General features: G+C 40.3%; 2 protein-coding genes across 2 annotated transcripts in view; both read left to right on the plus strand.

The window, feature by feature from the left end:
- Positions 1–7,771, plus strand: part of LOC100958698 (E3 ubiquitin-protein ligase Itchy) — a 47,486-nt gene extending 39,715 nt beyond the window's left edge. Inside the window, exons 13-14 of the mRNA XM_023512141.1 lie at positions 1,800–1,872; positions 5,380–7,771. Of these exons, the coding sequence (XP_023367909.1) occupies positions 1,800–1,872; positions 5,380–5,479 (173 nt within the window). The 3' untranslated portion in view covers positions 5,480–7,771. The remainder of the gene's footprint in view (positions 1–1,799; positions 1,873–5,379) is intronic.
- Positions 7,772–12,528: 4,757 nt separating this feature from the next.
- DYNLRB1 (dynein light chain roadblock-type 1) overlaps positions 12,529–14,781 on the plus strand; it is a 23,970-nt gene continuing 21,717 nt past the window's right edge. The window contains exon 1 of the mRNA XM_003788110.3: positions 12,529–12,585. Within this exon, the coding sequence (XP_003788158.1) occupies positions 12,583–12,585 (3 nt within the window). The 5' untranslated portion in view covers positions 12,529–12,582. The remainder of the gene's footprint in view (positions 12,586–14,781) is intronic.

Consider the following 14,781-nt stretch of genomic DNA (forward strand, 5'->3'; position numbering starts at 1 on the left):
CCAGGAGTTGGAGGTTGCTGTGAGCTTGATGCCATGGCACTCTACCCAGGGGGATAGCTTGAGGCTCCGTCTCAAAAAAAAAAAAAGAAAGAAAGAAAAATAAACAAATAGATGAAAAAGATAAGAAATAATCAACTTAAATATATATGATGAGAAAAAGAAGGAAATAACCTAAATAAAGTAGGGATAGTACATCTCCCAAAATAAATTACAGATTTGTTGAAGTGGAGACAAATGAAGTACATCTTAAAAGTATAGTATCAAAATACATCTCCTGAAATCCCACAATAGGCCAACTCTCTTAATATGTAAAAAAGCCTCAGAGACCACATTTGAAAAGTAGGTGAAAATAGGAACATAAGTGCAAGAGTCTACATAGCAGTTGTATGGTTTAAGGATGTTGTTAAGATTGAAAACAGACAAACTAAACATAATTTTAGTATGTATTTCTTCAAACTCTAACGTCTTACAGTATATACTCAGTTGTATGAGGTCTCAAACTATTTCCTGTGTTCTTAGATTTTTTACTTGTGAAAACAATTCAGTGTTGATGAAGTAACAAAGTGTTACCAATATATATTTATACTAGTTTTAGGCAGGTGGGACATGAGAAAATTCTCAGTGCCTGACAGTCTCACGTGTTGCAGAACATTTAGAGTACCTGGTCCCTTCTAATTAAAAAATCCAGCAGCACTACCAATTATTATAATGCAGATAAATGCTTACTAGGGAGCAGTAATGACCTTTTAGAAAACCATTGCTTTCGGCAGCACCCATAGCTCAGTGGGTAGGACACCAGCCACGTACACCGAGGCTGCTGGGTCTAAACCCAGCCTGGGCCAGCTAAACAATGACAGCTGCAACAAAAAAATAGCCAGGCGTCGTGGCAGGCACATGTAGTCCCAGCTACTTGGGAGGCTGAGGCAAGAGTATCGCTTAAACCCAAGATTTTGAGGTTGCTGTGAGCTGTGACACCACGGCACTCAACCCAGGGCAATAGCTTGAGACTCTGCCTCAAAAAAAAAGAAAGAAAACCATTGCTTTTTATAATCACTATTCACAGCTATCTTCAGCAGAAGGTAAATAAGAGATGAACTGGGATATGGGTGTGTGTATAATGGTATGCCCTATAGGACCTATAAGATAAAGCGTTATTATTGAATTCACTATGATGTTTATTTCATAAAGATAGTGGATTGTAGTTTCCTTATTAAACTTAAAACTACTAAAATTAAGCTTTTTGTGTGTTCTTATGTAAGCTATTATTAATCATAAGCGTGTGTTATTCTTCATTTTCTCCTCTTGGGCATACATCAACCAAATGGTTCTCAAACTTTGGCAATTGGGTGGCACCTGTGGCTCAGTAGGGCATCAGCCCCATGTACCAAGGATGGGGGTTCAAACCCAGCTGCGGCCAAACTGCAACAACAAAAATAGCTGGGCTTGTGGCGGGTGCCTGTAGTCCCAGCTACTCAGGAGGCTGAGGCAAGAGAATCCCCTAAGCCCAAGAGCTGGAGGTTGCTGTAAGCTGTGACGCCACAGCACTCTACCAAGGGCAACAAAGTGAAACTGTCTCAAAAAAAAAAAAAAAAACACTTTGGCAATCATCAGAATCACCTGGAAGCTTGTTAAAACATACATTGCTGAGCCCCACCTGTAGAGTTTCTGATTCAGTAGGTTGAGATGTATATAGGCCCCATGGATTTGGGATCCCTGGTGATACTGATGCTGCTGGATTGGGGAGCACATTTTGAGAAACATTACACTGACTGGCTATTTATGATTTCATTATGTTTTAGGGAGCAATGGACCACAGAAATTCTGCATTGAAAAAGTTGGGAAAGAAAACTGGTTACCCAGAAGCCATACCTGGTAAGTAAAATCAGAAAGAATAAAGAGAATAGAATAGACTTTTTCTAGTTATCTTGTAGCTATTTAAAGCCTGTTAGAAATGAGAACGGAAATATTTTCTTCATGGTATTGAATTTTTATTTTAACAGAGTTAGGGGGTACAAGTAGAATTCTGTTAACATGTATATACTATATAGTAATGGAGTTACCCCAATGGCAATTTTTTGTCCCTCACCCTGTCTCTACTCTTCTTCTTTGTGAGTCATTATTGTCCATTGTACTATTCTTTGTGCCCTTGTGTAGCTATAGATTAGCTCCCGTTTATAAGCAAGAACATGTGGTGTTTATTTTTCTATTCCTGATTTAGTTCACTTAGAATAATTGCCTCCACAAATTGTTTTCAGCCATGTTTTTGAGGTATTATGTATCATAAAATTTACCCATTTTAATTTAATGATATTTAGTAGATTTACAGAGCAGTACAACCATCATCATAATCCTGTTTTAGAACACTTCCTTCCCCTTAAATTATCCTTTATGGCCATTTGCAATCAATCCTTTTGCTCGCCTATTAATTTTTTAAAACTGAGATTTAGAATTCTTTTAACTTTTCTGAGAAGGCAGGGAAAGAAATCAAAGTTAGGAGACCTACTTTCTAATGTAGTGACCATTATTATTTTTTTTAATTAAATCACAAACACATAGATCATGTATACATTAATGCATTTATGGGGTACAATGTGCTGATTTCATATAGAATTAGGAATGCTTACATCACACTGGTTGATACATACCTCATCTTGTTTACTTTTTTTTTTTGAGATAGTGTCTCCCTATGTTGCCCTCAGTAGAGTGCTGTGGTGTCAACAGCTCACAGCAACCTCAAACTCCTTGGGCTTAAGCAATTCTCTTACCTCATCTTCCCAGGTAGCTGGGACTAAAGGCACCTACCACAATCCCCGGCTATTTTTTTGTTGCAGTTGTCATTGTTGTTTAGCTGGCCCAGGCTAGGTTTGAACCTACCAGCCTCAGTGCATGTGGCCAGCGCCATAACTACACTGTGCTGTGGGTGCCAAGCCTATTTTCTCATTTTTAATGTAGTTTAATCACATTTCCACAAAATGTACAAAACTAAAAACCAACCATAATACTATCTTAAATACAGTAATATGTTGGAATTCAACTTAATGCATCAATATTTGAACTTTATTTTGTGGGATATTCAGTGGTCATATATTCTTATGACCCCATTCAGCCTTTTTATTTTTTGTCTATTCCTTTATGGGTTTTTTTGTTTTTGTTTTTGTAGTTTTTGGCTGGGGCCAGGTTTGAACCTGCCACCTCTGGTATATGGGGCCAGCGCCCTAATCTTTTTCCACTTACCTTGGCAGGTTCAGCCCTCTCGTACCTCCCAGAAAATATTCCCAAAGCGTACTCTTTTGAGATAGGATCTCTGTCACCCAGGCCAGAGTACAGTGGTATCCTCATCCATGTTGTAGCATGTGTCAGCATTTCCTTCCTTTTTAAGACTGAATAATTCTCAATTGTATGGATCTATCACATTTTGTTTATCCATCTGCTCATGGACACTTGGATTATTTCTCCCTTTTGGCTATTTTGAATAATGCTGCCATAAGCAGGTGTCCAAGTATTTATTTATGTCCCTGCTTTTGGTTCATTTGGGTATATACCCAGAAGTGGATTTGCTGGATCCTGTGGTACTTCTACTTTTAACTTTTGGGGAAATTGCCATGCTATTTTCCATAATGACTATAGCAGTTTACCTTCCTCCCACCAGCAGTACAAAAGGGCTCCAGTTTCTCCACATCCTTGTCAACTCTTCTTTTCTTTTTTTTTTTTTTTTTAATAGTAGCCATCCTAATCAATGTAAAGTGGTATCTCATTGTAGGTTTTATTTGAATTTGTCCAGTGACTAATGATGTTGAACATCTTTTCATGTGCTTATTGGCCATTTGTGTATCTTCCTTGGAGAAATGTAAATCCTTTGCTCATTTTTAATTGTTGACTTGTAAGAGTTCTTTACATATTCTGGATACCTGTCATTTATCAGATTCACAAACACTTTTTCCCAGTTTGTGGGTGTCTTTTCACTTTCTTAATGGTATCCTTTAAAGCACAGAAGCTGAATTTTGATGAAGTGTGTGTTTTTTGTTGCTTATGGATTTGTTATCATTTCTAGGAAATCATTGCTTAACTAGAGGTCACAAGGATTTACTCTTAGGTTTTATTATAAAAGTTTTATAGTATCAGCTCTTAATATTTAGGTCTGTGATCCATTATGAGTCTGTTTTTGTGCATGGTGTGACATAGAGTCTGACTTCCTTTTCTTTACATCCAGATATCCAATTGCCTCAGCATCATTTGTTGAATTCTTTTCTCCGTTGAATGGTCTTGGCACCATTGTTGAAAATCAGTTCACCTTAAATATATGGATTTTTTTCCAGATTCTTGACTCTGTCCTGTTGATCTATATGTCTGTCCTTAATGATAGTACCACATTGCCTTGATTACTGTAACTTTGTAGTAGGTGTTGAAATTAGGCAGCATGTATCCAACAACTTTTCAGGGTTGTTACTAGCTATTATAGGCCCCTTGGATTTCTATATGAATTTTAGGATCAGCTTGTCCATTTCCACACAAAGTTCAGCTGGGATTTTGATAATGGACTTCTTTGAATCAGTAGATGAATTTTGGGAGTATTTCCATCCTAATAGTATATTCTGATCCATGAACATAGGATGTCTTCCCATTTATTTAGGTTGTTTTCATTTTAACAATGTTTTGTACTTTTCATTGTATAAGTCTTAACACTTCTTTTGTTAAATTTATTTTGTATTTTACCCTTTTTATTTTTTTTGCAGTTTTTGGCCAGGGCTGGGTTTGAACCTGCCACTTCCAGCATATGGGGCTAGTGCCCTCCTCTGAGCCACAGGCACTGCCCCTGTATTTTATCCTCTTTGATACTATTGTAAATGGAATTATTTTCTTAATCTCATTTCAGATTGCTCATTGTTACTGTATAGAAATATTGATCTTCAGTGCTTTTGTTTTTTAAAGACAGAGTCTCACTATGTTGCCCTTGGTAGAGTGCTGTGGTATCACAGCTTACAGCAACCTCAAATTCTTGGGCTTAAGCGATTCTTTTGCCTCAGCCTCCCAAGTAGCTGGGACTATAGGTACCTGCCACAACACCTAGCTATTTTGTTGTTGTTGTTGTCATCATTGTTTAAGCTGGCTGGGGCCGGGTTTGAACCTACCAGCCTCAGTGTATGTGGCCAGCACCCTACCCACTTAGCTATGGGTGCCGCCTAAGGTTCTGTTTTAATTTGCCATTACTAACAAAGTCATAATTATAGGTTCACAATTATGTTACAGTTGGTTATAGTCAGTTGCAGAACTGATACTTGAACCACGCTGTGTGGCTTTAAAACCAGTTCTGCTATACTACACTGCCCATTTTATTCTTTGTAAATTTCTTTTTCACGAACTAACAATTTTTACTTTTAGCTTTAACCGCCTAGACTTGCCACCATACAAGAGCTACGAGCAACTGAAGGAAAAGCTTTTGTTTGCCATTGAAGAAACAGAAGGATTTGGACAAGAGTAACTTCTGAGAATTTGCATCATGAAAGGACGAAAAGTTATTTGCAGTGTTTGTCCTTTTCCTTCTCTGCCTGTTGCACATCTAGTTGTAAAATTGGACTATGACTGTTTAGAGAGTTATCTGAGTGTAAGTAAATTAATGTTATCATTGAGATTTATCTTCCATTGATTCTGGATTTCTACTCTGCATTTCCAGAAATCAGATCTGCACATGACTAGTCAAAACCTTAATCAAGATTTAACACAGCAATGAAATCTGCCTTGTCTTATTCCACTAGACTAGATTATTTCCTTAACGATTTCATATATATGTCAAAAGCCTCACCTTGGGAGTAGGTTTTTTTTTTTTAGAAATTCTGCAGATATGCAGGGAAGTCCCTTGGTAACTGCAATATACAAGATCTTCCTATTAAGCCTCTTCGTGGTAAGAGGTATTTAAGTGCAAGTTCATCCCAGCTTCTGGGGTTATAAGCAGATTTCTGGCTTGTGCTCTCCCTCTCATTTCAGCCTGGCTTGACTGTTGTTTTTCCTTTGTGGAGCATGAATCTATGCATTTCCTGGAAGTGATGCAAGACTCTTGCATCTTTCTACAAGGTAGTTTTGTCAATTTGAATACAGAGAAAAGTTGGTCCCAGTTTGCAAATGACTTTATACCTCTTTTCATTTGGAAATGAAACTTTACAAACAATATTTTACACTGTGGTTCCTTCACTGTTGTTTTTAAAAGGTAACCTAGAATTGGAGTTAATTTAACTGAATTCATCTAAGGCTATTATTAATGACTTTTGGATGTTCTTTTTCTACATAATTGGAACTTCATAATTTTATCATAATCCAACACCTTCAGCTATATTTAATTATTGCTAAGAGTTCAGGTTTGTAACTAGAGTGCTTTCTAGATCAAGTAGAAATCAATGAAACAGTTTCTGAAATCACATTTTCATTTGGGAAGGAGAGCTATAATACTGGCTAAAAAGAAAGAAGGGAAGATAACTATTAACCACAGAAATTTATCCCCTGTGTAATTAAAAGTCTTCAGATTTACCATTTCTCTAATACATATTGTAGTAGTCATTTCCATTCTTTACATTGTCTTGAATTGGATTGATATTCCTCATCTGCCATATTTGCACCCCTAAAAATTTTAGTAAGTTTTCCATTTTCTCATGACTATTTTAGACTGCTCCAGTAGTAACCAATTAATGCACTTTGAATTTTCTCTGTAGTTAATTCTTTTCACTTGGTCTAGCTTAGACTGTCAAAATGGCTGTTGTTATACATTTGACTTTATGGGCAGTGGGATGAAGCCTAAGCTAGCTCAGTCCCTATTACAGGTGAACCTGAGGATAGTCTCAAAACTTAACAGGGACTTTGCCATGTTTCCACAGCATAGCATGAACAAGTAGCATTAAGCCAAGAATAAGCAAAAAGTAGCAGACCCCTGTTTCCTTAAGAAAAAAAAAGTTTTTTTTCCTAAATGCTCTTCCTATTTACATCCTGGCACAATAAAAACATTTTTTTTTAAATTTGTGTATCTGTACTCTAAGACACTGCCATCAAAGCAGAAACTTACATAAATGATAGGACTGCCTCATCAAGAAATTGTCTGTGTAAAAGGGGAGATGAGGCTCTCCCCAGCCCTATATTTGTTTTTTATCTCATACCCCAGGAAACATGTGATCTGTAAATGCCCTAGTTGTTTCCAAAGTAGGGACTCTGCCCTTTTGCTGGTAGGGAAAAAAACTGCTATTGCTTTGTCTTACAGAGCGAATGTTTGCCAACTATCCATTCATTATATGTAAGTCTGAATTTTGGTAATATAGGCTATGAAAATTAAGCCTTCTATTAAAGACTTCCTATTGAGGTGAACTCTTAATACTGAAGCATAGTTACATACAATATTTACTAGAGACATACATAAGAGATTAAATTAAGAGATAATGTTAAGAAAATAGACTTTTTTGGTTCTACATAATGCTTCATGATTCATTTAGGGACCTAGAAATATTGTGTGAAAATGTATAAATATCACCCAAAAGGCTTTCTGCCCTATATTTTTAAAATACAGAATAGTTATATTTGAAGTAGCCCTGGCCCTAGTTCTATAGGGCTTGGCTATTTAATATTTTTATGGAAGAAATGTTTAGTTCTGGAAAAGGTAAATGCTTGTATATATTTTTGCAGCCTGGGATCTCCCTACTCCATTTCTTCCTTTAATTTAAGTGGCCACATGTATATGTCTTCCCTATTGTGTTAGAAAAATGGGGGCTGGTTATCCTAAGAATCAGAGGTTATAGAAAAATACTGCAAATAGACAGCAGACATAAATATCTACCAGATGTTATCTTAAATTTTGGTCCAAATTGAATATTTGGAAATAGATTTATTAAGTGTTTAATTAGAGCTTTTTAAAACTAAATTGCTTTTAGAATCCTTTTTCCTTGTAAGCATTGTAAATGCTAATCCTGTTAATTTTTTTTTTTTTTTTTTACTGCATGTTATGTTGAAATAAAAAGAAAATGAGCAATTGACTTATTCTTCTGCTCTTTTGGGGTTAGGGGTTGGGGAAAGCAGCATTCCACAGCTTGGTCAGGAGAGAAGAGAAGGCCCTCAGTTGTTTCATCAAAAAGTTCCTAATAATGCATTCCCACTCATTATCGTTCATTGTATGTCAGATTACTAAAGAATCTCATTTCAGGCTCAGCACCTGTAGCACAGTGGTTAACGGTGCCAGCCACATACAGGTTTGAACCCAGCCTGGGCCAGCTAAGCAACAATGACAACTGCAACAACAACAACAAAAAAAATAGCTGGGCGTTGTGGCAGGTGCATGTAGTCCCAGCTACTTGGGAGGCTGAGGCAAGAGAATTGCTTAAGCCCAAGAGTTTGAGGTTGCTGTGAGCTGTGACACTACAGCACCCACTGAGGGCAACATAGTGAGACTCTGTCTCAAGAAAAAAAGAAAACTTATGTCATAAGACTTATAATAACTATTTTAAAAATTCAGGCACTGTACTCAAGAGGCTGAGGCAGGGAGATCTCTTGAGCCCCGGAGTTCAAGTCTAGCTTGGGCAACATAGCAAGATCCTGTCTCTTGGTGAAAAATCATACCCAAATTATTATTTTCCCCAAGAGATTTTTTTTATCATCAAGAGATTGATATACCATTGTTAGTCCATCAGAAATTGTACAACATGCTCAACTACCCACAGAGGTCTCATAATATAGAAAGTATTTCAGTCAACCTCACCCTGCCACTTTTTACTTTTCTGGTTAAAAATCTGAAATGTTATTAAAGGTGACTCATGGAATTAAACTTACCCTCTATTTTTATATCCCTCCTTGTTTGGGATATAACTCCATCTTTCTAAATTCATTTAGAATTAACTCCTTCTATTTAGTATTATTGGTATCTCCAGCCCCCTCATTTTATCACTTTTCTTTTAGCGTTATTGACAAAATTGCGTATGCTTTCATTAACTAAAAACAGGGAATGGCAGCACTGCGTTGTAGATTACTATATTGGAGTACCTTTGTTTTCTTGGAGTATAATTTCTAATGCCCAAGTTAACTACAAATATCTTAGGGAATCAAGTGCTTTTATAAAGTTCCCTCTAGGGTTGTCTCACTTTTACATTTCCTTAAATGATATAAGACTGTTTATAATTAAACATTTTGGGTCCCTCATTTGCATATTTTTCTGCTGGTCTTTGGTAAGAAGGTGGTGTTGTCTCCCAAAAACCCCACACAGAAAAGACTTCTACGTGACTGAGTCATATAGACTTCTGCCTCTCTACTTTTATAAGTGGCAAGGTACAGCCTGTCCTGTGGCATGGATAGAAATAAACTAGAATGGCTCAGTGCCTGTGGCTCAAGTGGCTAAGGCACCAGCCACATACACCAGACCTGGTGGGTTTGTATCCAGCCTGGGCCTGCCAAACAAAAGAAAGAAACCAGAATGATCTCTACTCAGATTAAATTCAGTGCCTATGTTGAAGATGAAGACATCTATAAGGGCCACTGACAATAGGGCCTCCAACTGAATTGCTTTTCTGAGACAATTAAAAGTACTCTAAGACAGGACCCGAGCCATGACTGTGAGTAGGTAACCACTAGCTACCTCGACTGTTCTCTACAAGCTGGTCTGCTCACCTGCTGCAAAGTTTCTGTAGACCTTTTTCTTAGGAAACCCAGATGATCACGCTCTCATTTAAAACAGAACCAATGGAGAAAGGCTAAGGGAAATAGAATTTAATATGCTGATCTAACAGTGACTGGAGAACAGACTCTGCGGGCCTCTCCCAGGTCATGAGTTGTATGTAGACCCTGTCCTATTTAATCCCCCATAAGCAGCAGTTAGAAAACTCTACCTTAATTGTGGCTAAGAAAAAGGGTAAAGATACACCACCACTGCCCCAAACATGAAGAAATCTATCGGGAATAAGTAAGTCATCTTTTTTTCTTTTCTTTCTTTTTTTTTTTTTTTTTGAGACAAGAGTCTCACTCTGTTGCCCCAGTTAGGGTGCGGTGGTGTCAAATTAGCTCACAGCAACCTCAGACTCCTGGGTTCAAGTTATCCTCCTGCCTCAGACTCCCAAGTAGCTGGGACTACAGGCACCTGCCACAATGGCTGGCTACTTTTTCTATTTTTAGTAGAGGTGGGGTCTGGCTTTTGCTCAGGTTAATGTCAAAGTCCTGCGCTCAAGGGATCCTCCCACCTCGGCCTCCCAGAGTGCTAGGATTGCAGGCATCAGCTACTATGCCTAGCTAAGTAATTGTTCTTACTGACCATTGGTTCTCCACCCCAAAACTTAGCATCAAACGTGGGCTCAGCTGTGGCTGACTGGCTGCTGTTCTCTAGACTTTTAAGAACGCCTCACATTATGTAAACTCCATAGCAGAAGCTGCTGTCACTCCCAGGCCATATTCTCTTGTCAATGCCAATGTGTTTTGTAGTTCTCTTTTGTGAACAAGACATTTGCAGTGTGGAACCAGGGGAATCTCCTGGTTGGCAAGGAGAGGAGGACACCCACAAAGATGATGTTGGTCCCTTAAGGAACAGGGTCCTATTGAGTAAAGAATAGCTATGGACAATAAGATTTCCTCAAAGCACCCCACAGGGAAGGACCTTGAGAATTTGCAGTCATACTTGCAGATGACTAAAAATAGCCATACTGTTATTTTACCTAATTCCTAATTCAGATCTGTTCTTTTATTCATCTTCCCTATCACAGCAACCAATACCATGCCCATATGCATTTAGCATCAAAACAACCGTCAGCATTTACAACTAAGTGCCAGAGATGGATGGGTATTAAACATGCACTGTCATTAAGTCTTCTAGCTACTGAGAGGAATGATTATGCATTTTACAGTTAAGGAAAACAGAGGCTCAAAGTGATTGAATAAGGTGCTGCTATTAAGTGGCAAGAGTACAAATTGGAATTCAGAACTGTTTGAATACCAAGCTTGTTTGCTTAAACAATCTGCTGTACTGCTACTCACAGACTACAACCCTAGAAGTCTTTCATAACTAATTTACCATGTTATCAAAACTAATCAATTAACATTGGTTAAAAGAAAAAATTCTAAACTGCAGCACTTATTCCGATTTTTCCACCTGTTTTTCCAGAGGGTTTTTTTTTTCTTTAATCTCTACAATATGTGACAGTTTATCATTTATTCCTTGTCTTTTGTGACCTTGAGATTTTTGAAGGGTACTGTACCTTGTAGAATATCCACAAATTGGCTCCGCACCTGTAGCTCAAGCGGCTAGGGCGCCAGCCACATACACCAGAGCTGGCAGGTTCGAATCCAGCCTGGGCCTGCCAAACAACGATGACAACTACAATAAAAAATAGCCGGGCGTTGTGGCGGGTCCCTGTAGTCCCAGCTACTTGGGAGGCTGAGGCAAGAGAATCACTTAAGCACAAGAGTTTGAGGTTGCTGTGAGCTGTGAAGCCATGGCACACTACCCAGGGTGACAGCTTGAGTCTCTTGTCTCAAAAAAAAAATCCTCAAATTCAGTTTTCTATGGTGAAGACTAGGTTTTTGTGAAAAATACCACGGAGGTGATGTACCTTTGGCACATCTTACTAGGAGGCACACGACGTCAACATATCTCATTACTAGTAACATCAACCTTGATCTCGTTAAGGTAGTATCTGCTAGGTTCCTTAGCTGCAAAGTCATTATCCAGTCTTAACGTGTAGCACCCTGGAAAGAGCACCAAATCTTTCTCCCACTAAAAAGCGGCTACCGTGAAATTAAAATTTGGAGTCAGAGCATCACCACTGAATTCAGCAAGTTTTAGTGACTCAAAAGACAGGATTTGTAAAGCATCTGGGATACCGATACTCACTATGCTACTGGAAATAACATTTTGTAAGAGTTCAGCACGGTTACGTGGCACGAAGTTCACCAAATGGCCGCATGTTTTGGCAGAACTTACTGCTAGAGGATCCACAAATTTTGCAACCTTTGAAAACGAGACAATGTAGGGCTCGGGAAAGAAGTGAACCCCTTGTAAAGGTGAGAGAATAAGAGCACGGAGACGTGCAGAGGCTTCTCCACGGTGACGCTAAGCGCGGATTCCGACGTCCCTAGACGCCCAGGCCAGCCCCGACCAATTCATCTCAGAACTTGCATGGAATGTTCTTGAGGGGGGTCGCTTTGGACATTCCAGAGGTACCCAAATACAGCCCCAACAGCCTTCCCTAGGTCTTTAGCGAATGTCGCCTCTGGGCATCTCTCTCTGCCTCAATCCGCGCGCAACCTGGGTCTCACAACAGCCCCTTCGCTTTCATGCTCTCCCTCCAGCCAGGTGTCCAGAGCCAGCTCAGACCCGATCGAGAGTTGAATGCCTCTTGCGACCCCAAGAACCAGCATCTTTTCGGCACATATGGACTTTGGAACTTTCCACAGCAAAAAGCTTCGCTTTAGGATTACTGATTCAAGAGCAGCTAATCTGCCCGCCCACGCCTCACGCCCCACGCCAGCTCTGGATAGGCTGCTGGAACTGTCCGTTTTGACAGGAACCGCGCAGGCGCAGAAAGTCAGGGACTGCACTGCGCGTAGGCGACGGCGGAGCTCCAGGATCGGTCAAAAATGGTGAGTGTCCTCTTAGGGGTTGTGGCTAGCAGCCTCCCACCACCTGCACTGAGTCTGATATCCTCTGTAGATGGAGGAGACTCAGAGCGCCGGACAAGGAATCCATGGGGCTGGACGTAGCCGCAAAACCAGGCCGGGCCGTCTGAAGGGTGGAACCCGGGCGGCGCGGGCCTCCAGACCCGGACCGAGGCGGGGCCTCCGGATCCCGCTGGGTCTTGACCGGAAGCGAGAGCCCAAGCGTCGGCGTGGAGGCAGAGGGGATGGTTACTGTCTACAAGCCCCGAGAACGTTTCCTGGAAGCTCAGTTAGTGGCAGGCTCTGCTAAATGGCTTTATACATATATCTTGTCTTTATTCCTCCTCACGGTTTAGTGAGGTAGACGCGACCATTAACCCCATTTTGCGAAGGGTGAAACTGGGTGCTTTGTCCCAGGAGATGGTGGAGGTGAAGTTTGAATCCTAGAAGCTTGGCTGCAGCTGCTCTGTCAGTATGGCTCTTTCAAGCCGTTTGGACTGGGCGCGTGAGGCAGGAACGAATGGGGTCTGCTCTTGGGAATCCCAAAGCCGTCTACTTTGCTGGCTGCATCTGTGTGTGTTCAGTACCTTCCTGGGGTTTTGTGTTTCTTGTGTTTTTTGATCTTAACAGTTTGTACGGCTCGGCGCTTGTGGCTCAAGTGGCTAAGGTGCCTTTCACATATACCTAAGGCGGCGGGTTCGAATCCAGCCGGGGCCCACCAAACAACAATGATGGCTGCAACCAAAAAAAATAGCCAGGCATTGTGACGGGCGCCTGTCGTCCCAGCTACTTGGGAGGCGGAGGCAGGAGACTCGCTTGAGCCCAGGAGTTGGAGGTTGCTGTGAGTTGTGATGCCACGGCACTCCACCCAGGGGGACAGCTTGAGACTCTATCTCAAAAAAAAAAAAATTTGTACAAAGTTTGAAAAGACCTTTTGAATGTTAAATTATGTGAGTACATTACCTTCTCAAAAATCTTACTTAGAAATCTAAGGCATAGGCTCAGTGCTTGTGGCTCAAGTGGCTAAGGCGCCATCCATATACACCTAAGGTTATGGGTTCGAATCCAGCCCGGACCCGCCAAACAACAATGACGGCTGCAACCAAAAAATGGCCGGACGTTGTGCGGGGAACCTGTGGTCCCAGCTACTTGGGAGGCTGAGGCGAGAGACTCACTTAAGCCCAGGAGTTGGAGGTTGCTGTGAGCTGTGATGCCATAGCACTCTACCCAAGGGGACAGAGCTTGAGGCTCTGTCTCAAAAAAAAAAAAAGAAAAAGAAAAATCTAAGGCATATAAGAAAAACTGTAAAGCAAAAAGAAGCAGTGCCATCACTTAGAGGCAACACCACTTACTGTTTTTTTCTTCCTGGTGTGTAGTTTAGCTCATATTGAAACTACGTTCATTTCTGGGTTCTTTCTTAACTATTACACCATAAAAAATGTCTCTATATCATTAAAAATATGAAATAGTGCTTCAGATCCTAAAATTTAAAATACAAACTGGGGTTTAAAGTTAAAACTGTAAGAAACGGGGTTTGTTTTTATTTTTTGAGACAGCATCTTGCTTTGTCACCCTGGCTAGAGTGCAGTGACATGATATTTCACTGCAGCCTCAAACTCTTGGATTCAAGCAGTCCTCCTGGCTCAGCCTCCAGAGTTCCTAGGACTGCAGGCATGCACAACCACACTTAGCAAATTTTTTAAATTTTCTGTAGGGACAAGGGCATGCTGTATTGCCCAGCTGATCTTGAATTCATGGGTTTACAGAGTCCAACTGCCTAGGCCTCCCAAAGTGTTGGGATTATAGGCGTGAGCCACTGAGCCTGGCCACATATTTGTAGGGTACATTTACTATTTTGACACATTTGGCATGTCTTTGTGTCAAGAACACTTAAGAACTTCTAACTACTTTGAAATATAATTTACTGTTAACAGTCATCATCCTACTGTGCTATCAAACACTAGCAATTATTTCTTTTATCTCAGCTATATTTTTGTACCCATTGACCAACCTCTTCATCTATCACTCATTCACAGCCTCTGGTAACCATAGTTACACTCTGTACTTTTAAGAAATCAACTTTTTTGGCTCGACGCCTATAGCTCAACCGGCTAAGGCGCCAGCCACGTACACCTAAGGTGGTGGGTTCGAATCCCCAGCCCGGACCCGCCAAACAACAAT

The sequence above is a fragment of the Otolemur garnettii genome, unplaced genomic scaffold (genome assembly GCF_000181295.1).
Source record: "Otolemur garnettii isolate 467f Iridium unplaced genomic scaffold, OtoGar3 scaffold00025, whole genome shotgun sequence".
NCBI classification, from domain to species: domain Eukaryota; kingdom Metazoa; phylum Chordata; class Mammalia; order Primates; family Galagidae; genus Otolemur; species Otolemur garnettii.